The sequence below is a fragment of the Embiotoca jacksoni genome, unplaced genomic scaffold (assembly GCF_022577435.1).
Source record: "Embiotoca jacksoni isolate LCO1_2020_lvr unplaced genomic scaffold, fEmbJac1.0.p SCAF_20, whole genome shotgun sequence".
Lineage (NCBI taxonomy): Eukaryota > Metazoa > Chordata > Actinopteri > Embiotocidae > Embiotoca > Embiotoca jacksoni.
In genome coordinates, this window is record NW_027185341.1 from 155093 (window position 1) to 181806 (window position 26714).

Genomic DNA, 26714 nt, shown 5'->3' on the forward strand with positions numbered 1-26714 from the left:
ATATTTTGTGGTTTTCGCTGCCACGCTCGCGGCTCTCTTCTCAACCTCGGTATCGGAAGCCGCGTTGAAAGATCGCCTCTGCGCTACAAAATGATACCCATCTCTCTCGAACCCCTGCATCTCTTGTGAATGAAGAGTGCTCTGCATCCTTCCTCGGGGCCACCAACAGATGCATCCTGCAGCTGCAAGCTCCTTCCTGTCTGCACTCAGACCCTTTTGTCTGAAGACGTTGCTACAGCAAAGTTGGGACACCGGCTGAATTTAAATGGGGCAGGCCTGAATGAAGCAGCGCTGGTAGGCTGGCATGAGGTTCCAGTTTCCATGGTTTTACTCTGACTGTGCCATCGGTATATTTAAATATTAGTGCCGTTGGCTCACTTTGACCAGCTGTTAACAGCTTGGCTGCCAGTGTTATACACAGACACACCAAGATGAAATAAAGGTCATCTTTTTTTCTTTACTTTTTTGCATTGTTGTGAGGAGCTCTGAGTTTGTCTAGCTGTTTTATTGGCCTCCCGAGCAGTGCGGCACTACTGCAGTCGATGTGTGGGATAAACAGCCTCTCTGATGAGTTGCCTTGATTGGCTCTCCAGGAGGATGTTTATGACTGAGGGCTATTTCTACTCAGGCCTCCGCCCCGGCTGCCTGCCCGCTAAACTGGGCCTGCCCATGCTGAAATCAGTGCCACTGAAGAGCTGCTCTTATGTGTTGCAGCAACTTCCGTATCAAAGTGTGCGCGCCATGGTGTCGCAGCAGAGCTGACAGGCTGTAAGGTAAGACAGGGGAGGGTTTCTGATGTACCGCTTTCTGTCAGAAAGCTTAGCAATGTCACATTTCCTTTGGAGGCCTGTAAAAGTTGCATCAGGAAGTATCAGGTAGCCTCATCTAACACTCCAATCTTTTACAAGTAACCACAACACCACATGGGATAAGATTTAGGAAGTTCTACTGTGTGGATGAGGATAACGGGAGAATCTCTTGTCAGTGTTTTATTGCCTTCCACTGCGCCACATGGGAACATGCATATTATCATGCATGACTGTGGTGGCGGGTAAAGGAAAACCTACTGATTAAATGTCCTTAAAGTGACAGGGATGGAAAAGGGGTTTGCGATGTATGTTAATACTCTTTGCTGTGAGGAATGCACAACACAAGACTGTTTTACGTCGGAAGTCAAGGAGACTGAGGGCCTCTTAAATCTGTCATGTCTCATATACCTAGGTGTACATTGTTTTGCCACCGTTCACTATCATCATCATTATTGACTTACGTCTGTGAGCTGAAATCACACATTTCAGATCTGCCTTAAAGGGCTGCACAGTCTGCATAGTATACAGCAGCCTTCAATTATTAGAATTTTGATTAGAAATAAAGCTCCAACAAATGTACACTTTAAGGTAAGAAACTTTCAACTTTTTCTGCAGATTCTTTTGGAAATGTAGTTCAAATTTGCGCTACATTTTTATGGAAGCTTACATTTTTATATCTTGAACAAAATGCCATCACAAATTAGATTGACAGACAGATGAATTTCTTGGCGATTGATTATTTGGGTTATCAGCGTGTTCCTTTGTTCTGCTCGCCGTACAGTACAAGAGTTACGTGTGTCGTCTTTGTGCATAGCCTGTCCCCGTGAAAGGGAGCTGAACTTTAGCCATCTGGCAGCCAGATGTACCACTACTTCCCCCTGGTCCCCTCCGTAGAGGCTCGAGCCTCTTGCACGAATCCACTCCCCAGTATCAGACAGGAGGTAGGACGAGCACCCGGAGGATGCTGCCCGAAAAGTAGAGCTTCTGAAGTTTTTTGCTGAATGCCAAGCAGCCGGGCACTCTTGAGCTCCCGCGAGGGGTGTTTCCCACCGACTGTGGGTGGGTGAGGGGATTCAAAAGAGGACGATTTTCTTTTTTGGATGTGATGCCAAGTTCTCACACTCCTTTCAGACCATGGCGGAGCACAAGCAGAAAAGAAAAGGATCTGGAAGTACAGAGCGCTCCTCATCTCATTCGTAAGATGTCAGATTTTAGTGGATTCTTACACTGTGGAGTTTTTTTTTTGTGTTATTTCTCTTGTGGTGGCTACAATTATGGCAACAGAGATGCTTTTGGTATGTGGCGGGGACTCGAATAGATTTGGGCAGCTGGAGCACAGTATTCTTGAAAACTTAGCTTCCTTTTATGGAACTTGGGTAGAGATTCTGCCTCTCTTTACTTTTCACTCCTTTTACGCTGCAGTGATTTGACAGTATATTTTTGAAAAATCACGCAATTATTGAAGCCACAGAAAACATTTTAAACTGTGTGTCTGTGTTTTATTAATCATGCCAACAGGCAACATAACACATCGTTGCATTGTCTCACCCGCTGTGATTGTGAGAAGAGAATCTCTGCTGAATCAAAAGGTCTCTGAGTACAAGGTTGACCTACCCACTCACCTCCAGACGCAACAAAGAGGAGAGTGGCTGTGACTCACCCTGCACTTCTCTCTCTCCACAGTCTGTCTGAACAATGAGAGTCCTCTCTATTCAAAGCCGGAGATCACACACAGGTGCTTTGAGCTCAGGCGGCAAAACACACCGAGTAGATTTTGATGTTGGAATCATTCTCAGCTCTTGGTCAACACTTTGCAGCTCCAGTGTCACAGTATGCGTATCTGTAAGTTTGTGTTTGGGGACTTGCTGTGTTCTTTTTCTGTGTATTGTTTGTGGTTTTTCGTAGGACTTGTATATTTTTCTGTCTTTCTCTGTTTGTGTGCCCTGGTGCTGCAGTTTGTCCCGACCAGCTACATGTTAGAGGTGATGTGTCGGAGCAGTGCCGCTCCCGACTGCTTGCTTGTCAGAGGGCTCGTTTGTTTATCTGCAGAGCTCCCTGGAAAGCTCACTGTTTATTCAGAGGGGAGGAGGTTTGCTTGAGACCTGTGGTTGGCTCTCATGGGGGTCTGAGTGCTTTGTAACAAGTTGTATGGCAAATTTTTTAATGCTGTGACACTTGACTGTAATCTCCTACCACTACGATCATGATGAAATCACGGAGATCTGGAATTAAGGGTGATTGTTAATTTGAGTGCTCAGAAGAGGGGGGGGGATTTCATTAATCACCGGCTGCTCTATTTCTCTCAAAAGAAAAAAAACTGTTGTAGGTGCAGGGGGATTTTTCTGCTATGTTATGGAAGTAATGGAGGGAGTCGTGTAAAAGTAATGCAAATGCATAGGGAAATAAAATTATGTTTATAAATTTTGGATTTGGCACCCTGTCAAAAATAAAGGCATCTGTGCTTTCACGCTGCTTTGTTAACCTCAACATAAATGTTTTCCATGCAAAAATGATACAACTGCAATATAAAGTAGAAAATATGTCGGGAAAATACTTGTTCTCCTTGCTGAGAATTATATGACAAGATCAATGCCACCCAAACAAACATGAAGCTACAACTAACAGCCGATCCGCCTGTCTCTAGTTAATAGTAAAATTTGCCTTCAGCACCTCTAGGGGTCACTAATTAACACTATCTTTGTGAAATCCTTACAAAAAAATGTGTTTACAAATAATGTTTCCGGTCCTTATGCTCAGCTAAACTAATCCGCTGCTGGCTTTCGCTTCATATTTAGTGTTCAGAAATGAAAGTGGTATCGATCTTCACATTTAACTTTTATCGTGATCGTGAATGTTTTGGGAACCATTAATGACTGTAAAAGAATTTCTGCCAAATCACTTTAAGCTTAGAGCCAAATAACCTCATGGCGGTGTCAGATTAAAAATCAGAGGATTGTTTCATCCTCTGGATACCATGAATGTCTGCACCAAATTTCATGACAGTGCAAAAGTCTGCATTTAAGTGGTTGGTTGATCGACGTTACCAACTCTAGAGCCAAGCTGCTGGCATAGTAGGGGTGAAGGGATGAGGTCAACACAGCATAGCACGGCAATATTGTATTGATACACAGACACCAGTATAGATGTTTTAATATATAAAGGAATAAATAAATTCACAGTTTTTAATGACCGTGTTGTTCAGTGTCTGCTTGATAATCCCGTTTTGCTGCTTTGACAGAAGTGAGATTAACAGACTGTCAACATATTTTATACAATAAGGTTTTCAAAGATTTCCTTTGGCGACATAATTTGCAGTTAAACTAAGGTAATACATTATTTTGTATGTTATTGTAATATAGCAAAATGTTTAAAATCATAAAAATGTTGTATTGTGATCATTTTGTGGAGCCTCTATATGTATTCATATTGTATTTATAGAATGTTGGTAACAAAGACATTCTATTTTTCAGTCATTTCATGGCTGAAGTGTGAGACTGTTGCCGAGCATCTTTTCACACCTTAAATACATTTGTAAGTTTCCACCCCCACAATAGAGGCTCCTGTCAGTGTTGCCACTGTGTGCCCGTCTTTTTTTTTTTGTGTGTGAGTTTGTTTGCTTCCTGTTTCTGAGTCCGCTGTGATGTGATTCACAGCAGCTTGTGGAGCATGGGTACAACTGCCAGCGCCGCACCACAGCCTGTTTCTGTAGCGTCGCCGCTTGAGAGTGTCCATGGCAACGGGATGGCCGACAGCAGGCAGTCTCTTAGCATGAGCCCCTTCCAGACAGTCAACATCCACAACAACAAGGCAAAGTCCATTATCACCAACAAAGTTGCACCCGTCGTCATCACGTAAGTCCCTACCCGAATCTGTGTTCTCACAATTGGGTGTTAAGCCTTTTTGATCACTGCGGTGACATCCCCCACCCTCCAGCCGATGTGTTTGCCCCCGTTATCATCTCTTTTGTTCATCTTGGCCCGGCAAATAGCATCTGATAATTGAATCGCCCTGTCTTTACCATCCAGACCTTCTGTTGTGTTTTGTGTTGCAGATATAACTGCAGACAGGAATTTCAGATTCACGATGACATCCTCAAGACCAACTACAAAGTCGGCCGGATATCAGACGCCATGCCCGAGCACTACCTGGTGCAGGTGAGGACAACATGCAGCTTTCTACAGAAAGTTGTGGAACCGTGTCGCCCGTCTTCACGTCTGCTCTTTTCACATTCACGTGTCCAAATTGCTGAATGGTGGAGGAGCATTGTCATGCACTGTTTTATGATGAAGGGCAGCCATTGAAACAGCACTGTTGTCACCCTCTTATCAAGGCTTTGATCTGCTCTGTCACCTCTGCTGCAGTAGTTCAGACATGCAGTGTCTTGTCTGTGCTAAGCCAGATGTAGATAGTATTTTCACTCAAGAACATATCTGTAAAAAAATTATGAATCTTTTCCTCTTTGTTTTGACCATCTATCCACGCTCAGCAGATGTTTCCCCCAAAAGTGTCACATTAAAGTGCAGACTGACTGGTGTTGTGTATCTGCAATGTCAGGAGCCAACTTTATGTTTCTACCTTTGTGATCACATAGTCTGTGAATGCAAATGTAGCTGATCAAACAGGTTTTGTGAGCATTTAAATTGTTGAAAGACCCTTATCACATCTGTTTAGGCAGTTTTGTGGGCAATGAAGACATTTCTTAGTTTAAAAAAAACACAGTATGTACTGTTATTCTTTCCCTGACTATCATACCAAAACCACAAAGGGTGCTGAAAGAGTGTTAGACTCTCTCCAAACATTTTAGCACTGCTCTATGACATTAATCATTTTCCTTTTGAGGGAAACTGGCACACAAAGAACCCTTAGTGGCAATAATATAAATTTTGCTCTATCATTCAGTAAATATCAAAGAAAAAATATATTTTGCTGCATCCATGATGCACCTAATGCTACTCGAAGGTGAAATCACTGTTTCACTGCTACAGGTCCTTCTCAGATTATCAAAAAACATCTAAATGCTACGTGCGTGTGTTGTCGGGTAGTTTTCCTCATTTGTGTTTTGTCTATTTGGATGTGTTTTCGGACGTTGCCGTGCATCGGGTCCTCAGGGTCACTGCAGGAAACCGCTTGATTGAATTTGGAGGTGACGGAGCAAAGATTTAGCCTGTTGAGTCAACAGAATAACCAGACTGTATCAGTTTTGTTATTTGCAAACAGAAAGAAGAGGAAGAGGAAGAGATTTAGCCATTGTCTGATTGTTTTGGTGTTTCAGCATGATTGTAGAACTAAAAACCGGAATAAAAGAATGCAAAAGCTTAAATTTCCAGTGAGTCATGCTTTCAGTCAAATTCACATTAAAGTTGTATTTCTTTCCAGGGGGAGTACTTCATGGTCCAGGATGTGTACAGCAAGGCAGATGTCCTCAACACCACGGGAAGCTACGGGGCGCCCAACTTCCGCCAAGTGAAGGGATCCTACCCGCTGTATGGGATGGGTCAGCCTAGCCTGAATGGCTTCAAACAGGTTCTCCAGAGGCTCCAGGCACAAGGACAAGAGGTCAGGGTTGTTTTCTTTCACACACTTCTGTCCAGGCAGACTTGCAGACCGTCACTCTTAAGTTGATATAAATGGCTGCTCGGTTCTCTGATGGATCTTATTTTCCTGCGATGGTGCCTGTGCAGCTCGGCCCGGCCTCTTTCTCTCCCTGTTGTCAGTAAATATTTGAGGAGTCAAGTGCTCGGTGGAGGCTGTGGCTGAATCGTAGAACTGAGCAAACAGAAAGTTGTGGTCATGTGTACCAGTGGAAAATGAATCCCTCCGCTTACAGCAGCTAGAAACCGACCGTAATTTGAAATGAAATTGACAAAATTATACATCAGGCCTCTTTAAACTCCAACTCATGTGCTGCATGTCATGAGAGATTGTTTCCAGTTACTCTTGGATGCTGGTAGAATAGCAGCAACCATTTACATAAATCAAAATCTGTTATTTGATGCCTATCTTGCTGTGCTTCTGCAAACAGGAGATTATATTCTTCTGTGTAAGAGAGGAGCCGGTGGTTTTCCTGCACAAGGATGACGACTTTGTGCCGTACACCCCCAGGAGGAAGGAAAACCTCCACGAGAACCTTCACGGCCTGGAAAAGGAGGAGATGGCGGAGAGCCTGGAGCTCACCATCAGGAAGGAGGTGACCAACATTTAGACTGCAGCATGTACGTGTGACAAAAGCAAGTTTATTTATTTTTTTAAAGCCTTCCTTTCTTCCATCCTCCACAGTTGCATGACTTTGCCAAGCTCAACGAAAACGTCTTCTACGTCTACAACGACATTGAGTACTTCAAAGATGAGCCACAGAAGATTTGTATCACGTGTGAGGAGGACATCCACGTGACCGAAGAGGTCTACAAGAGGCCGATGTTCACTATGCCGACCTACAGGTTGCTTACATTGTTCTTTCGTTAGCCCTCAGCTCCTCCGCTCGCGCACGAGAGTAAGTCGCAGCAGCGTGTGTCCGCCTGCTGCTGAATATGCAGGCGAGGTTATAAATAGTGGCACTTGTTTGTGCACAGGCTGGTTTCCCTGCTTTTTTTTGGAAGAAAAGGGTTTGTGAAAACGAACGATTGCAGCATCCTGCTTGCAATCAGATCAGCGTAGTCTGCCTTATTGAGTCATGAGCTGCTTACGGCAAGAAAATGTATTCTTCCCAGGGAATCTTGATGTTTTATAGTAAAGGAAAGCAGAAGAATGTTTGACCATAGGTAGTTTCAAATTGCAGCGGATGGGTTTTTTAGGGTACAACAATGATCCCATGATTCTGATCTTTCCCATCATTTCTGGCGGATTGTGGAGGGAGGCATACTTTCTATCTGAGATTAGTAAACCCGACATGAGGGAGCTCAGCAGTCACGTTTTATGGTCAGATGTTTTTATGCAGTATGCTGTGACCTACTTAAAGGCAATGTTGACACAACATAGGTGCAGGTTCAGGTCTGGGTAACAATCTGTTGTGTTGCAGGTACTACAGATTACCACTACCAACGGAAGGAGCACCATTGGAGGAAGACTTTGACGCATTTGTTAATATACTCAGGGTGAGCTCAAATGTATAAATGTCCACCAATAAAATAGGCCTTTGTTTTGGTTCTGCGTTTTCTCATTTTTGTGTTGTTTTAACGTGCCATTAAAGTTATTAATGGCTGGAATATTATTGGAGAGCATCTGGACTTTTTCATGGAGGTAGTGAGAAGGTCACACTATTTAAAAAAAAAAGAAAAAGAAATTTATAATCCACATAAAGCCTTATGAATATGTCCTGTCTGTGCAATCAATCACGAATGCGTGTGATAGGCAGTTTGTACTCACTTCATGTCCGCTCTTTGGTCATCCGCTCTGTCTGGTTTCCGTCCTGCCCTTCACTCACAGGATGTTCTTTTCATCTCAGTTTTGCCCTTTTTTGGACTGATTTGCAGCAGCCGGTCCAGTTCCCGTTGGTCGGAAAGTGGCTCCTTTTTTTTTTTTAGTTTTTTTTTCTTTTAACAGTGTTATTATCTGAGCTTAACTGCCATTCTGTCTTTTCAGTCTGCCTCTTTGTTCAGATATTTCTAAAATGATAACGCTAATAATCATTAATCTGAAGGCTCGAGGGTAAAACTGTGCAAAATGTGTCTGGAGAGCATCTCAATGTCTGTATTTGACTGTGAAAAATTTGCTTTTTTCACAAAAAGCCAGATTTAATCAGATTTGACCTCATTTGTCACCAAAACCAGTGGATAGTTTCATCTTTTGCACTGTTATGTTAACATCATGTCATTCTCCCTTCAGTGATATGATAGCATTTCTCTTTTACAGTCTACCATCACTGTAACTATCTCCACCTATGTGCTCCTGCTTTCCAGGAGAGCCCCAGCTTGTCTCTGGGCCACGATGCGTCCCGGCAGCTGCCTGCTCTGCTCTTTAGCTGCCAGGTGGGCGTCGGCCGCACCAACCTAGCCATGATCCTGGGCACACTAGTCATGAATCGCCTCAAGGGGGATTCACAACTGCCACCACAGTAAGAACTCAGAAAACTGAGAATGACATTACTGTGTATTTGTTTTTAAGTCATGCATGTCTAATGATGCTATGATTTATTGTGAGGTACAGTAATATATTTGCTTTGTTTTGTAGGGCTGAGGCAGCTGCTTCAGAGCCCAGACCACTATTCAAGGTCATCCAGTCTCTGATCAACAAGCTGCCTAATGGACAGCAGGTCATAGAGGAGGTAAAACAAAGCTGTTATGATGGTTTCCATAATCTAAAACAAACAAACAAAAATACATTAAAGAACAATTGTACAGTAAATTATAAATGTAGCATATGTGAAACCTTTAGTGGGGAAAAAAAAAGTGAGACATGAAGTATGAAGCAGAGTATTTTATTTTGTTTCTTAAAACACGTCAAATTTGCACATGGTGATTGTCTTTTTTTTCCTGACAGGTTGACCAGGCCATTAAACTGTGTTCAGAAATGCACAACATAAAAGAAGCAATATATGAGAACAAAAATAAGCTGGAAGGGATCGGAAAAGATTATCAAATTCAGGTTGGTGATAATCCTTTTTTTTAAATTTTGTATTTTTTATGTATTTTTTAAAGGCAGTCCCTTGTGCCATAAATGGCTCATGATTTCCAGCAGCTAAATAAAGTAAGAGTCAGACCGCAATCAAAGGATAATGTTGATTATGCATTAAATGTCCTTATCACTGAGGGTCCTCAAGCTGATGGAGGATTGGAGCAGTTGATTCTTTTTTTCTTTTTATTAAAATCAGCGGGATCTTAATCACAAGTGTAGCTGAGGTGCTTTTCAAAAGAAATGAAACACTCTACAGAGGCTGCCACTCTGAACGGATGATAATGAAGCTTTTTGTTTGTCTCTTAGGGAAACAGTACCAAAGAGTACTTTCTAAACAGAACCATGCAGAGCTTGGAGCGTTACTTCTACTTGATTGTATTTAATGCATACCTTCATGAACAGGTAAAAAAAAAAAAAAAAAAAAATTCTAAGTGTAAATGTCTTAATTAATGCCATGAAAACAATCTTAAGTTGTTGCTCTGTGTTGTGTTTTGCAGTATCCTCTCGCCTTTGTGTCTAACTTTAGCCAGTGGATGTGCTGCCACACTTGGCTGTACAGATTGTTGGCCTGCATGGATCTGTCAGAGCTTTCAGCTCCGGCCGAGCTGGTCACCAGAGGAGCTCGCGTCCTGGTGAGGAAATGAGGCGCTCTCACACAATTTTAGACAATTCTTTCTTTCTTTTTTTTTGTCCGTATTTTTTTTCCCTCTCTTGTTGTGGCTCCTTGAATTTTGATTATATCTGTTGCTGTCATGTGAATTGAAAACCATGATAGTGCTGATTACATTCAGTGTCATGCAGGATCCAAACATATTTTTCAGTCTTCATGCATGCAAATGGAGCTTCCGTTGCTTTTATAGTGATAGAGCTCGCTATATGATGCCTATTATTTCTTTAAGATATCTCAAATCTGTCATCATTTTCTCACACAATATATGTAAATGATAAATGACTGCATTTATGTTGCGCTCTCATTCAAAGCTCTTTACAATTTGCTGCTGCCTTATCTATTCACACACACACTCACACGAATGCAACCTTTCAAGGTGCTGGACTGACCACCCACCACATATTCCACCTACATCATCACTATCTGTAATCATCTGCATCTTAAAATACACTTCATATTCCAGGTTATGAGTGATGTATAACCACGTGTATCTGCACAGGTTGCTGATGAGTACTTGGCTCCTGACGTGCTCAGCACAATGAAGGAAATGAAGGCGGTCAACTTCAGACGAGTGCCCAAGATGCCTGTTTACGGAATGTCTCAGCCAACATCAGAGGTGCAGCCCAGTCCCTCCACTTTCATCTGACTAACATGGACACTATCTTATGTATCTGTTATGAATCACATAAAACGAGAACGTAATCTTGAAGGATTAAAAAGGGGATTCAAGATTTTTACTGATTGTTTATTTTAAGCGCTGCCATTTAGAGAGACGGGCAACAAAATGAAAGCAGTAATTGGGTTTATTCTAGACTTATGAATCAGGTGCATCCAGAAAGAAGAGAAAGAGCAGGAGATACACTCTTTTGTAATCTTTAGTATAATGATTGACTCATAGAGAATGTTATTTTCACATAAACTGACAATTTTGTAATTAAATCGTCAATATGCATTGATGCAGCCAGGAATATTCATGAGTACAAATAGCCTCTGAAGACTGACTCATGATTATTTTGTAAGGAACCACACGCCCACCTCAGGATGTTCAAGCTGGACTTCCTCCTTGCCCTAATCGTCTTTACTGTGTACAGGCTACCGGAGTTGTTTTAGCCCATCTGACGGATGAAAAGAGGAAGCACAGCCACGTGTTGTGGGTCAACCTGCAGGAGGAGTTGGTGTTAGAAGGAAATGGCCAGATTTTTGCCTTGAGGGAACCCTCGTGTCTGGACCAGCACATCTCTATCCCATCGTCGGACCCACATTTGTTAGAGGTACAGGGAAAAAAATGATGCTTTGTAATGCTTCTCTGCGCTGTTTCAGTCAGATAAATATTCAAGAGTGCCTGGAAGAATTTGTTCAAGATCAAATGGCTGTAGTCAAAGTGCTTCCATATCCTCCCCTGGCCTGTAGAAATTGGAGACGTCCCTGAAGGAGGAAATTCTGCGAGCTCAGAAGTGGCTGGAGGTGATACTGGAGCAGGAGAAACAGATGAAGATGTTCAAAAGCTGCCTGACAGTTCAGGAGATCTTCAACCTGCACAAAAGCTCCCACCAGGGCCTCGTGTACAAACGCATCCCTCTGCCAGACTGCAGCGCGCCCACGGAGGAGGTAATGATGTGAAGGACTGCGCACGCACGCACGCATGCATGCACACACACACACACGAGTCTGTACAAACATGCAGGTGTGAGGTGCAGAAACAGCATCTGGCTCCTTAAATAGCTGCTTGTAATGATTTGGAGCAGACAGTGATTAAACCTTGTGCTCCCTCTTGTGGTTAAGATTGTTACTGTCATACTGAGTTTTACCACCTCACAATAATAAGGACATCTTATTATTATTTTACTTTTTTAATTAATGCTTATATTGAAATTTTTTCTTACATTTTTCAAGTTGAAAATTGTTTTTTTGGGATTGATTTAATGTTTCTATTTATTTCCTTTTAATATGTAAAATATCATAATCATTCTGCATGAAATTAAAGTTAGGAACATGATAAAATGTGATTTATTGTTATATTTTCAAACAAAGAGATATTATGGTAGAGTTTTTGTGTATTTGTACATGAACTGTGTGTGTGTGTGTGTGTGTGTGTGTGTGTGTGTGTGTGTGTGTGTGTACTTCTTAGGATTTTGATAAGCTGTTGGAGGCCATGAAGAGTGCCTTGGCTGAGGATTCCCACTCAGCCTTTGTTTATAGTTGCTCCAATGGTAAAGGCAGGACCACGACCGCCATGATTGTCGCTGTTCTAACTTGCTGGCACTTTAACGTAAGAAGCAGCCTCCTGTTTTCTGCACATTCATTAAAGCCGGAGGTTTATAATAACATTTAAACTAAAAATATGACATTTCTCTGCAGGGTTTTCCAGAGTTTGCTGATGATGAGATTGTGAGTGTTCCTGATGCCAAGTACACAAAAGGAGAGTTTGAGGTATGTACTCAGCTGATGCTTGGAGCTTGTATACACACGTTAACATTATGCAATGTCTGTTTAAGTATAATGAACATGATTTTACATCAACTCAGAAACGCAATCAAGCAAACTGCTGTTCATGGATAAAGAAAACTGAAGAGAAGTTCATCAGCAACAGTTTATTTATTCTAACACAGGTTACAACCCGCAACTATTTGTTCAATACTTGATTAGGTAATTGACTGAAAATGTATTTAAATTGTTTTGTTGATTAATTAGTTTGTTAAATATACTAAAAACTTAATTATGATCTATTTTCACAATCCCATCAAACCAAAAGGCATTTCTAAGGTGTACTGTGTAAAACACTTACATTGTGTTTAATGCACCATAGCACTCTGTAGTGTATTTGTAAACGGTAGTTTTAAGCATAAGGACATTTTGAAGTGCTTGCTTATTGATGTGTTAACCAACTGTGACCCATCAACAGTTTCTGGGTTATCTTTCATCATGATGTTTAGCAATTTAAAGGAACTTAAAGATCACTGCTAATACTTAGACCTGATTGGTGGCTGCTCCTCTTCTGTGGATAATGAATAAAATAGAGGTTTGATAAGTAAAACAAATCCAGATCTTCACTGTGATCTTTGATAAATCACATCGCTGGTTCATCCAAACAAACAATACATCCTATACTGTTCTACGTTAAACGGGTACTGCACAACCCTTTTTTAATTCGTCTAAACTCAGTCTGCACCTGTGATCCAAAGCTGTGGACCAACACAGCCAGATGCCAAAGCTTTTCTCCTCTGATCTGAATAGTTGCTGTGAATGGGAGCCGCTGGGTGTTTTTCTTGATTCAGACTACTGACAATGAATCAGTGGTTGGAACCTGCTGGCCGTGTCCTCAGCACACAAAGAGGCCACACGCTGCAGGCGCACAATACTGCATGCCAATCACAGCAGAGCAGCCACCGGAGTTTCTGGGATACACACTGTGGTCACCACGGAAACCTTGTCTGCTTCCAATTCAGCCTCTGAAGGACGCGTGATGTTGCCATCCCTGTTGCCTTATCTGCCAAAGAAGGTGTTGCTATGGCTTGTGAGGTCTGAGGCATGACTTGATGCAGGAACTGGTGTAGTGTTAGATAATCCTCTGTGCCATGTACAAAAGCTCCTGGTTTTACATAGTGTTAGATAATCTTCTGGTAGTTACTGCCAAGGTTTATGAAGCATGTTTAGAAAATAAAGGAACCGTAAAATATTCACATTTAAGAAGCTCCAGATAATTTGGCCATTTTGTTTCACTAAAAATGACTCAAAACAATTAATCAATGATTAAAGTAGTTGGTGATTAATTTTCTGTCAATCAAGTAATGACCTAATAGTTGCAGCTCAAGTATTTTGAAATATTATTGATGTAAACAAACAATTTAAAGGATCAGGAAGCATAAATGACTATGATAACATAGTTTCAGTTGTTAATTACAATGCATGTCAGGAAATTTGAGAGTGATTGCAGGCATCACTTTTGTCTTGTGGATCATGGAGTGTGACTTTCCTCAAAACAAAGAAGACGTCTAGAAGTTTGATGCACACTGGCACAGATCGTGTTTTCTTCCAGACACACACATTGAATAAGTAACCAGGACTCTGCCTGCAGGCTTGAGCGGCTCTCTGCTGTTTGGCTTCCTCCCTCTCAGCCTCCTCCTTCTTCTTCTTCTTCTCCTTCTTTGTGGTGTTATTGGTATCTGAAGTAAACCAGCTGCAGTGGGGCAACCAACAAGGTTTAGTAAACTGCCACACACCTGACTGCCACACAGGGAACATTTCCATCAGCATTTGTTACGTAAAACTACAGCACTATTTCCGCGAGGTCAACACTGGCAATCAACATGCTGACACATTCGCACCAATGTTTCAATTAGGTCAGGACTGATAAGGCAGTCATCCTGACAATGAACCTGAATGCTGCACAGAATGCTGTTGGTATTTTTACTACTACTTTAATCAGTTATCATAGTATTTGTTTCATTCCAACAGTGTGTATTTTGGTGTATGATGATGCCAGATGATATTTTTGCCATAAACCTGTGCAAGAATATCATCATATAACATTTCACACTGAAAATTCAAAGTACTTTAGATTATAAAACAGAATAAGGCGGTAAATTTACTTGATGACGAGTGTCTGTGGTTTCTGCTTTCCAGGTCGTGATGCAGCTGGTGCGTCTGCTCCCTGATGGCCATAGGATGAAGAGGGAGGTGGACATGGCCCTGGACTCTGTCAGTGAGACCATGACCCCCATGCACTACCATCTGAGAGAGATCATCATCTGCACATACAGACAGGTACACCACATGTCCATTAAATATTTCTTAACCAATCAGGTAATGGACATCCTCCTACTTGAAATACTGTATATAGCTTCTTAAGCTGGTGAAAGTTCACACTCTGGCAACATTGACAACAGTAATAGAGGGATGTAACTTAGATTTAGGTCCAGTTTAAGTTCAGGGTAGAGAATTGTATTTATGCCTGGAGATGGAATTAAGGATCTTTGCAAATCAATGGTACCAATTCGATTTTTCTAAACTGTATTGAATATATATTGAAAATTAATAACAAATTTGTGCTCAGTTGGTGAGTTTAAAAAAAAAAAAAAGTATTCTCTCTCATGAGGTTTAATCAAACAAGAAAAATAAGCAAATACTGCTTACTCAGTCTTCTTCATGCTGACACATAAGCAGCATGTTAGTCATTTTAGCTGCGTTTTCATATCAAGCCCCATAGATGGCGTCAAGAGCTAGTTTTTACAGCTCCAGTTTGGATCCCAGAGTCATGAATGAGAGGGAGTCACTCCTCTGTAGGCACGAGGTGCAGAGTGAGGAGATTGATCCTGGTGCAACATAACTTATCTGTAAAACTCAATGGAATTCCTTAATGGAAAAGAGTTAAAGGGGGGGAAAAAAATGCAGGAACAGAAATGATTGCTTGTGGGACTTTGAGGCCTGATTTGTTGAAGTTATATTATTTTGTGCTATTCATGGTCGACGGTGTTAAATAGCCTATCACATCAGGGTCAATTTTGTTCTTTGCTACATGTATATAATTTTCCTTTGATAAATATGCTTTTACTTCAAGGACGAAACGCAGGTTAGGAGAAACAGAGAAGATAGTGAAGTATTTGTAGTCTTTGGATTGGGAAAAGTGGATTGGAAGCCGTTGCAACTCCACCTTTTGAAAGGTGTTCACAACAATGCGGACATTGTGTTTCATCAAAAAGGCAAGAGAACAAAAGTAGTTTGTAGTGGGGCTTCAAGGTTTCTCTTTATGCTGTGGCCTGTGCAGAACTACAGCTCTGTTTTAGCCATTTGTAATGCAGACTAATCGTGGTGCCTCTGTGCACCGTCAGCCGTTCTCAGCACGTTGGAGGCACCCGGTCCTGTCTCCACCGTATCAATGGGCCTCATTGTCCTATGAACTCTGTCTTTTGCGTATATTCTCTCCCCGCCTGTCACTTTCTGATGTCAGGCTCCAAGAAAAAGGCTCTGTATCAACTCACTTTCTAATCAGTGGGGTAATTGGTATGATGATTGCATTTTCAACTTAACAAACAAGTTTCTGTGTAAAAATGTGTGGTGAAAGTTCTCCGTCCTAGATCACAAATAACAACTAGATCTTGTTTTCCTAGTTGTGGCCATCATTCCCATTGGTATGAATTAAAGGTACACTTTGGAATTTTGGACCACTATTGTTGCCATGGAGCAATATTTTTTCACGTGGGTGCCTACTTTGGTTATATATTGCACATCCATGAGGATGCTGGCGGCATAATACGAATATGAAGGTAGTGAAAAAGACTGCAAGCAATTAAACATGAATGTACACAATGCAGGATTCAGAACATTCAAAATAAAGTTGGCTTTGTGTGACAACAAAGGAACTGTGTTCAGCTTGTTTGGTAGACCACAGGGATGCACGCTATAGGTGTGAAGGGAACTTTTGCCTTTTTTATAAGAAAACTCTACCACACACCTTTGTGCCTGTGTGAGCAGCAGTTAAAGATGTTTCTCAAGGGAAGAAACACAGGCAGTCAGACAATCATGCAAATTTGAAACAAATGACAAAGTTAGCTGGCTTATTCAGGCGGGAAAAGAGACATTACTACCCAAACTGTTGTAAACATCCATTAAAGTTTGACATTTTTAAAATTCAAACTAATGTATTTGATCTAGTGGTTGTGCTAACTTTTCCTTTTTGCCTGTTGCCGTGTTTTCAGATTTCTGGAATTACTTGGTTATCGTCCAGTGTTATCATAACTAGTAGAAATGAAGGCCAAAACAACAGAAAAACAAATAGTTATGAATCAGAATTAACTTTTAGACCTGCTATAGAGGACCTCAGGTTGGCACTGTGTTCCCGTTCCAGCTCTCCCCCTCCTCCCTGAACCAGCAGGCCAGGTGATAAACAGTGCCAGATGTTGCTCGAACCAGCAGGCAGCAGCAGATGAGAGGGGAGGGAGGAGAAAAAGGGGAAAAATTTCACCCCCATCTCTCTCTCCCTTTTCTCTCCCCCTCCAGAACACCCCTCCTCCCTTTTTGACGGTGGTTGGAAAATGTGTCTTTGATAGAGAAAAAAATATATTTACACTGGGACTCAAACCGTCTGCCAGCTCCCAGAGGGGCCTGGGAAAGACGGGAGGGGGGTGGGTGGGTTCTTCTTGAAGGGCCTGCAAATCCCTACTGCAGACCAGGCGTGACCCCACGCTGCAGATACATCCTCTAATGTCAGGGCCAACACAGCGCAGAGGTTACCTTCCTCTATCTCCTCCTCCTCCTCTGTCTCCCCCACAGGAATCAGCTGCAGTGTTCTTTCCTCGGTTTGGTTTGAAGTCGAAATTTGTCTCAAGCAATCTGTGCACTTTGGCGTTTACTTTAAAGTCATTGTTTCTCTTCGTGGAGATTTGTGGTGTTCACTGGTATTTCATATTGAGTATGATATCTAGGCAGAATAAATAATGATTCGGAAATATTCGGAGGGGAGCGGAGAATCTTAGCAAAAAAATATCAAAAATGATCTGTACTTTTTATGCCAGTACCCTATTTCAGCATCTATTTCTCTCTTTCCAGTACATCAGTTAGCTTGAGCATGCATAGTGTTACCTTTTGGGACGCATAGCCTTGTCTAATTTATGATGTCCAAGCAGCTTACAGAGAGCAAAGTGAGCAGAGTTGCAGAAATGGATATTATCAAATCTGACAATCTCAAAAACCCAACTCGTAATACTTTTTATTGGACCAGAGTTTCAGTGATGTTTTTGGGGGATTTTTTTCCCCCTGTATCACCTTTTGTCAAAAAATTTATAGTTTTTCACCCAGGTGGCGAGAAAACTGAAACGCAGGGAGCGAGAGTGAATGAACGACAAATCATGCTGCTTGTGCGTCCAAAGAAAGGCCCTCATGGTTTGGACGGGGCGTTGGAAAAATATTTTCAGAGCAGGTTTTCTTGAGGAAAGGTAGTCGATGTCTTTAGGAGAGACAAAGAGGGAGCAACTGGGGCTAATCGCTGCAAGTTCACAGCAGTTGAAGGGGGGACGAAGGGAGCGCAGCCAGCGGGATTGATTTTACTAAGAAAGAAATACAAAGGATTAGAAAAGAAAGAAACTGAAGAATGACGAAGAAAAAGTAGTCAGGTGGGCAAATCAGAGGCACTCACAGCAGTCTCTGTTATGGAATGAATAATTTGCTGCAATACACTTCTGTATCACCGATCTCCTAAGGATCTATGTGTAAACAGTTTTCCTCTCAATTAGGATGAGTACTTGACACAAGTGGGCCAATTACAAGGTGTTGGTAATGTCTCAGGGAAATATTGGCAGGAAAATGAGCCTACCTGAGCCAGAGACAAGTTCTTCTTCTTCTGGCCTCAAGTGCGTGTTGGCTCAGCTTCTGAAAAGAAGCTCCTATTTAGATCCAACACAAAGTGAGCGAGAGTCAGAGGTTGTTGTTTTTATTCATTCATAATTCTCAGCCTTCCATATCCACGTCTGCTGGTTCTGCTGGTTACACCTGCTCAGATGGAAACAAGTAATTTCATTTGCATAACTGTCTCTGTGCAGACAATCAGTTTAGAGAGTAGGCAGTTGTGATGTGTGTGTGTGTGTGTGTGTGTGTGTGTGTGTGTGTGTGTGTGTGTGTGTGTGTGTGTGTGTGTGTGTGTGTGTGTGTGTGTGTGGCAGTGTGATAAAGCATGTCTGGGGGAGGTGTTTGTTGAGTTATTCGCAGCTACTCGTGTACAGCTGTGGCAACACTTTTTAAAATAAATGACTTTAAATGATGCATTGAGCGTTTAATGTGCCCATTAATGTATACCATTCACACCAGAGGGCTGCTTTCACCTGTAACACTGATGCTGCTGATGTGATTTATGCGCATCCGTCCCATTCTTGTGAGCACAAAATCCCGGGAATGCCTGGAGGGAATTTCTTCAACTTTGGCATAAATGTTCACTTGGGCTTGAGGATGAACTGCTTAAAATGTTGTGGTCAAAGGTCACTTTCACCCCTACAAAGCTTATCTGCACTAAAAAAGTACTGATGTAAAAGTTTTTAATTATATTCCTGCACTGCAGAGCATACATCTAAAATCAGTTGTTGTACATCGTGGTTGTTCTTGATTAGTGTATGAAGACCTTGCATGTTCATTAATTAGACGTATAAGAAGCAAATCTCTGTTTTATTTTTCCTTTGTGATCGTGCCACCACTACCTGAGACTGCAGGTATGTTGTGTGTTCATTGAACTCTCTCTCATGCCCTGTCTCGCTTTCTACATGCTGACTGCTTTGGAAATTGTTATGTTTCACCTCCTAGTCTATCCCCCTTTTACCCTAAATAACTGAACTGCCCTGGCCTGCCCTTTGCCCTGACCCTCCTGCCATTCCCCTCCAACCCCCACCCGCCACCCCCTCTGAACCATTGGCCCTAGGACAGTGCTTCAGACCTGGCTGGGCACTCTATGGAAGGGTTGCCATTTCCTCCCCCCACACACTAAACCTGTCATTGCCCCAGGCCAAAAGACCAGGAATAACTGCCTCCAAAGCCATGCAAGAGTGTTGAAGCATGCTCCCAGTAGCTGAGGTCATGGTGTCTGTCAGGTCCTGCTAAGTCCCTAATCAATTTACCAGAAAAAGGTCCACCTTTTTGTCTAAGCTTTCACACTAGCTAGCTACAGCACCGGCACTGAACAAATCGGGAACACAATCTCAATGGTGAAGTGACTGAAATGCCAACCATGTGGGATATGCAGAAGACGTGACTGGGTTGAGCTGCTCCTGGAATTACACTTTCACAATGCCCCAGTGGGGAAGCCGTGTTTCATACGTGAGGACAGTTGTGCAACAGATGATTCCCGCGTTAACGATGCCATAACTGCTCCCATCGAGCCAACAATTCAGACATTGCCTGTCGAAGAGATCGTTCATTCTGACAGAGAGCTCACAATCATGAACAGTGTGGCTTCTTTTTGCCTTGTTTCATTCTTGGAAGCGATTTTCATATTGAGAAACGTTTTACAAATGATGGCATTTAAACTCTAAACTCTTCCGGTGGATAAACCCATGGATTGCTGTTTCTATCACTCACCGTTTCACTGGCATTTCATGGGACTGAATATAAAGAAATATATTGACTGAAAGTCTGTACCCACACCAACAGCTTCCGTCTTGAATGATTTTGTTTTCTGGCATGTACAAATCATTATATTCTCAACTTGTTTTAAGAGCCATATGAATAACATGGCAAACAATTTTAACATTTGCACGAGGGTGGTACCAGAGTTGCCAGACATCAGATTTGCCGCCCACATCTCTGATTTTCAAATACATCTGGTCTTGTGTTCATTGGCAGCGGTCTCCCTGGTTGGAAAAACAGTCGAGCCAATCACGGCTTTATTGGTAGGATTAAGAATAGGCACAGTGTCTTCTGTGTCAGAGCCAGAAGAAAGATTGGCACAAAAATGGATGAGATGTATATAATTCACTCCACTTCTACATAAAACTGTACATAAAACTAAAGTTTACTTTCTATTAGCCTAATAGCGGTATGCTGGTTTTTCAGTAGCCCACTTTGTGCTTGCCGATCCTGCAGCTTATGCAACTGTAGTGCACTCTGCTGCTGTACTGGAGTGAGAGGCTGCCAAATATTTAGCATTAGGACATTTAAGATCTTGTAGCAATAACAATGGCCTTAAACTCATAGGGGGGAAACAACATCAAGACAAGAGACTTAGGTAGCTAACTGGTAGCCAACACAAATCAGCGAACAGTGGCTCTTGTTCCGGCCAACCTTTGCAAAACCATATTAATCTGAATACAAATAAACTTCAATCCAGTTAAATTCTGTGCTGAAAAAAAACTTGGGAGTTCCACCTGAACTTATAGCAGCTATTGGAAGGTGTAAGATCTCATCAGGCCACCAGAGCTCCAGGCAGGTTGCAGAACAGGAGGAGTGATGCTCTCTGTTGTATGCAAATTATATGTAGCAAAAAATAAAAATAAAAATAGAAATCGCTGTTGTATTTCCATAACAATACTGTATTTCAGTGTTGCGTTTTTATCTAACCCCAGTTGCCAAAAATATGTCATTGCCAGTGTAAATTAAAAATATGATCACTTTGGAGGCCCTCTTAGTACATGTCAGACTTGGCTTCAAGCTGTTCTGGTGGCTATTTGGTGATTAGTTTAGAATGACAGTGTGGACATTTTGACCTGTTGGTGGCACTAAGAAGAATCACCCACTGGTCTTTCCCACTGGGCTCTATGAATATCTCTACTAGGTTTCATGGGAAAACATTCATAGTTATTCAAAAATCTCCCACTGGACCAAAGTGTTTTACCACACTGTTGTGTGGTCACCAAACAACATTGCCTTCACAGCTACTTTGCTGTACACGCACGCACACACAAACACACACACACACACACACACACACACACACACACACACACACACACACACACACACACACACACACACACACACACACACACACACACAATGTCTACCATCAAGTACACCACAATACATTTGGTCCTCATTACCCACCAGCATCGATACAGAAAGTAATTTGTTGTCGAGAGTACAAATTTGTTTAGAACTCCATTGGGTTTGGAAATTATAAAAGTCTGATTAGTTGTTGCTCAGCGACATACCATTTTCATGCCTTCGTGTTGGGTTTGCATGCACAAGATATTTTGATAGCTCGGTAAATGATTGATTCATTGTGGGAGTCTCCATGTGCCGTGTTGCCAGGCATGTGCACGTACAGAATGTACCATAATGCGTGCGGTTAATGTGGGCAGATATTCCAGTCTCTGTGTAGGCTAAATTGATGAGCCCTGTCTCCTTCTGTGGCTTTTCTAATCTCTGCTGACCAGACATGCCATGTATTTCTGCTTGTTTATTTGTCTCAGAAATTGGCTTTTTTAGATCAAAACCCTGTTGACCATTTATTGACACCATTCCTTCTTTAGTTCTCCATGTTTCTGGTACATTTTAAGGTGTATTTCTGTGTTGTTTCATTGTTTCATCTACATTATATTATATTACATTTCATTTAGCTGACGTTTTTATCCAAAGCGACTTACAATAAGTGCATTTCAACCATGAGGGTACAAATTCAGAACAACAACAATTAAGAAAGTAAAATTTTCTTCAAGATAGCCAAACTTCAATGTGACTCTACCTGTTAAATATTTATTTTAACGCAAGGCTTGTGAGTAGTTTTCAAGCGCTTGGCTAGTTGGATCTGCTGTATCTATATACAGCCGATTGACACCGCTTGCCCCTAACATTCACCTCAACCTCGACTTCATGATTTAATCAGCCTGGTGTGACTGAGCGACTGGAAAAAGACAGAGGATTGGAATCTGTAGAAACCATTAACATAAAGGCATCCTGGTCTCCTCCTCCCACTGGCTGCTCCACTGCTTCTCTGCTCCTTTAAAAAAGGAGTTTTGGGCACCATCTTCATCCATAAAGATCAGTTCTGCAACTTGAAGCCAGATGATGTATAACTTTGATTGCTTTGCTACTGGCCAACCTGGCAGGCAGCAGACTGGGTGGGTGGGTGGATGGCCAGAAAAATTTCCGTGCATGCAAAAAAACCCAACATACTTTTGCTAGTTATGTTGATGTAACCTGGAGGACTATATAAGTAATATGCTCATATACTTGCACACATTCAAGCATCTGATGTTTGAACACATTGGGATGGGATATGGGTTGTACTGTATATTTCATTTTTCTAGTGAAAGGTAGACAGAAGCACAATTCAATTATAGCGCACGATTTTAAAGAAGTAAAAACAAAAAAGAGTGATGTTTACTCTCTCTTCGCTTACTTTTCCTTTACAAGTAAATTCTGGGATTCAACTAAGTCTGATAAAAAAATTTGAGATAATTAATTTCAATTCAGTTCAATTTATTAATGGAGCCAAATCCCAAGTCATCTCAGGGTAGTTTAGATGGTAAAGTCTTTACAATATAACCTTATAGCATTATTAAGAGAAACCCAACAATCCCCATTAATGTGCAAAATACTGAAAATTTTGTCCATTTGAAGATGCATGAAAGACGAGAGCATTTTATAAAAGACATATTTATGTCAAGGGGTTTCTCAATCAAAATGGAAGAAACCTGGTGAATGTTTGATCGAATCTTTTTATTGTGTGTATCATGTTTAGAATCCACTTGCATAAAACCAATGGAGGTAATTCTAGTTTAATATAATTCGTTTATTAATAGTTTGTATATTAAGTTCATATCAAAATATTATAACTTGCTAAAGGCAAATGCCAAATCAGGTTAAGCTTCAGTAGCTTTAAAACGTGCAATTTAACAAATTTTTTTACTTGCTTAGACAGTCGATGCTGTACTCACACAGCTGACTGATAAAATCTTAGACGTAAAGTCACGACGTAGCGGCATCCAAGGAAAGGCCAGAGTAATGCATCTTAGTGAGAATGAGAGCCTTTCGCAACGCATTTTATGTATACGTGTTACTGTGTTTTTACACTTGTGTGTCCATATGAACAAGCAGTCTCGTTTTGGGCACCCACGTAGCCTAATGGTTATGGTGCATTCCACATAACGGCAACATCCACGGTTCAACTCCTGGCCAGCTGGACCTGGGTTGCATGTCATCCCCCTACTCTCTCCCTGTATTTCCTGTCTGTATCTACTTCTATGATTAAATGACCGTATAAATGCCAAAAAAACATTGAAGTTTCCTCTTAAAGCACTGTTAAGGCTAAATATTCAGTACGCTGTCCCGGTTTCATTTCAGTTATAAACTCTTTGGCAACTACTTCAGTTAAATTGCTCTCAGGCCCTGATTTGGGTCCACTTAATGAACCTCCCTGAAAATCAGCATGTATACTTGACTTTGAGATGTCAGTATATTGAGTCAAGGAGCCATGTGTAGGCTGCCTGTCCACTCTAGACAAGTTGAAGTTTGGTTTAGGATTTGGGTGAGAGGCGTTCTTGTAGAATCTGATGAATGGCTGTTTGTGCAAGCCGGTGTGGGAAGGGCCAATATGGATTGGCCTTTTTACCTCTGCAACCCCATCAGCTGGTAATTGGCACCATATGTCAAACAGACGGACCTCCCCATTATATGCATTTCAGTTCAGTCTTCACCCACATGAGCTCACAGGAAGGCTGACCCTCAACACTTGTCTGGCATACAGGGATTCAACTTTGTGCTCCCTCCAATAGGTCCATATCACTTTTCCTTATGGATGAGGTATCAGTGATTGTTGAGAAATACCAGTAGGATTACTTTAATTAAAATATATACTTGACTTTTTGTTTTTTTTTCATTTAAAGTACAAATCTGCAAGGCTTAACATTTTCTCTTTTATCATTGTTTACTGAAAAAGCAACACTTTTTCTGACTTTTTCTGGCCTTTACACAGTCAGAAGTTTTTGTTTTGTTTGTTTTTGTCCTTGACTCTCAATCGACAACATCTTCTAGTCACAAACACAACTCAAACAAAGATCAATTATACACCAGTGTCATTGTGTGTTGCTTAACCGTTTTATTTTTACATGCAGTCATGGCAACACGAGTTACATTTTTTTTAATTTTATTTCATATGTAGTTGGAAACCAGAAACAAAAAACAAAATGCCCCAACCTTTGAGGAAAGACCACAAACTAGCATACTGTTTTTAAACCAGTGGGTGTCTTTGTTTTCTTCATTCATGTATTAATTCACCTCTCTTTAATTACTGCCTCCGCCTCTGATTCAACATGCTCAGATGGCTTAAAAGGCTGCCAGGGAGAGTAGATTAGAGCCTGTGGTGCCAGACACACCGCAAAAACTACGGACAATGGACCATTCTAGCTATAGTACTACAGAGGCTGATGGCCAGGGGTGTAGTGCTATTTGTTGAAGCACCGGAGTGCACCAGTAATGCGTACACACACAGGTGTGTGCACTGTTAAGTTGTGACTTAGGTTGGGTAAGCACTGTTGAGGCTATAATATGATAAACCGTATAATAGTCAATAATGTAGCCAACGTAGGTTATTAGCTTTAATTTATTTAATTCAACAATATAATCCTGCAATGTTTACAAGACTCAGAACAAAGTGTAATAGCAGGAACATGTTTTGACTGAAATCTGACAAGACGGAGGGCTTTTAATTATAAAGTGATACAGGAAGTGTTGAGTTTGTATTAATCGTAATGCTTTAACTTCAACAAGGCTAAGGGTTGCTGATCCAAACAAGACTTCGACTTGGTCATGAATCAATCAATATACCTTAAATGTCAATTTGGTTTAATGGCTCTCTTTTTTTTTCTCACTGCACTGAGACAAACAAGAACATTTTATTTCCTCACTTGGAGAAATAAATGCCGCTGTGTTGGTCCAGTGCGCTCCGGCAGCACTACATCTATGCTTATGGCTAAGTGGTTATTTCAGTGTGTTCAGGGCTGTAATTGGGCTCTCGCAGTGAGATATACAATCTAGTGACTTGTCCAACCCTCCAGTCTTGGCAGTGCAAATCTTTTTGAAACTGCCTTTTGTTTCTGTCACGGCCTTTTTTATTTTGAGACATTAATATGCAATATTTCAAACTGGCCTGTGCACGAGAGATGGACTGAAATTACAAATGCCTTCAAACACCCTGGGGAACTAAATGTCAGGTATGTCAGACTGACAGTGGTGTGATAAATCAATAGTCATCACGCCATTTAAAGTGTAATTAGAACTCATCGTTTTTGCCTCGTCTTTGCAGTTATGGAATCTAGACCTTGACCGAGATGTTCGAGTTTCAAACACTCAGTGAGCCCTGTCAACCCTTTATAAAGAACATGGAGTTGCTCAACATGTGGAACTCTTTTATACCAAACTTTTTGACACACGCTATCCCTGTTTACACGAGCAATGCACACAGGTCAGCCAGTATAATTCATAAGTGGGTGGTGTTTATCTTTAATACACCTACACCTGCAGGCTGCGACGCTTATCCGGGGATTATTGCGAACTTCTGTCTGAACCCAGTCTGACGTGTTTGTTTCAACCTTTGTTTTTTTTAAATTCAGTTTACAGGGGCTGTATTAAATCTTACACAAACACGTATCAAGCGTATTTTTTTTCTTTTCTGCAAAGTACATTTGTCTTTGTACAATGCCAAAAAAAAAAAAATCAGTTTAGTTTCATGGAAAGAGACTGTTGCATAGAAGTGAAGCTGCCTGCAGCACTTATGCTATCAAAAAGGATCAAGTTAACAAGGGAGAAAAAAAATGAAGCTTAAATCCGATGAAGTTCACTTCATCATGAGTCTGATTAGTTCCATATTGATGTGACTCAAATAAATATGCACTCTAATGCAGGGATTATTTTTATGAACCACTTAATCCACTTTTACGAGTCTGAGTGTCATGATACTTTTTCTTTTCTTTTTTTTTATGTCAGATTCTGTTATACAAACAATTTGCCACTTTGAGACTTCTCATCCTAAAATGTGACTGAATGTGGCAGTGTTACGTTTTCGAAGCAGAGCGTCTGTCCTCATTAGCTACGTTTCCACTTTAGTTTTGAGGTTTAATGACATTTTTTTTGTCTTACGGTATTTTGAATGCAAGTTTACAGCTCATTTAGATGTGGTAATAGATGATTCGTGGCTGGACTTGGGTGAGTCT

The 26714-nt window shown here is 41.3% G+C and overlaps 1 protein-coding gene across 10 annotated transcripts in view; it reads left to right on the plus strand.

The window, feature by feature from the left end:
- Positions 1-26714, plus strand: part of pald1a (phosphatase domain containing paladin 1a) — a 49027-nt gene that overhangs the window by 5571 nt on the left and 16742 nt on the right. For 3 of the 10 annotated variants that reach the window (XM_069155393.1, XM_069155396.1, XM_069155391.1), the window contains exons 2-18: positions 4463-4660; positions 4861-4963; positions 6186-6365; positions 6832-6996; positions 7086-7246; positions 7825-7900; positions 8705-8859; positions 8976-9069; positions 9285-9389; positions 9726-9821; positions 9917-10051; positions 10589-10705; positions 11181-11360; positions 11500-11697; positions 12218-12358; positions 12448-12519; positions 14713-14853. In XM_069155393.1, coding sequence (XP_069011494.1) covers positions 4476-4660; positions 4861-4963; positions 6186-6365; positions 6832-6996; positions 7086-7246; positions 7825-7900; positions 8705-8859; positions 8976-9069; positions 9285-9389; positions 9726-9821; positions 9917-10051; positions 10589-10705; positions 11181-11360; positions 11500-11697; positions 12218-12358; positions 12448-12519; positions 14713-14853 — 2304 coding nt within the window. In that variant the 5' untranslated portion in view covers positions 4463-4475. Of the gene's footprint in view, positions 1-693; positions 774-1841; positions 2006-2633; positions 2652-4462; positions 4661-4860; positions 4964-6185; positions 6366-6831; positions 6997-7085; positions 7247-7824; positions 7901-8704; positions 8860-8975; positions 9070-9284; positions 9390-9725; positions 9822-9916; positions 10052-10588; positions 10706-11180; positions 11361-11499; positions 11698-12217; positions 12359-12447; positions 12520-14712; positions 14854-26714 lie in introns of those variants that run through there. The other 7 variants (XM_069155398.1, XM_069155392.1, XM_069155395.1 and 4 more) reach the window with 6 other exon arrangements.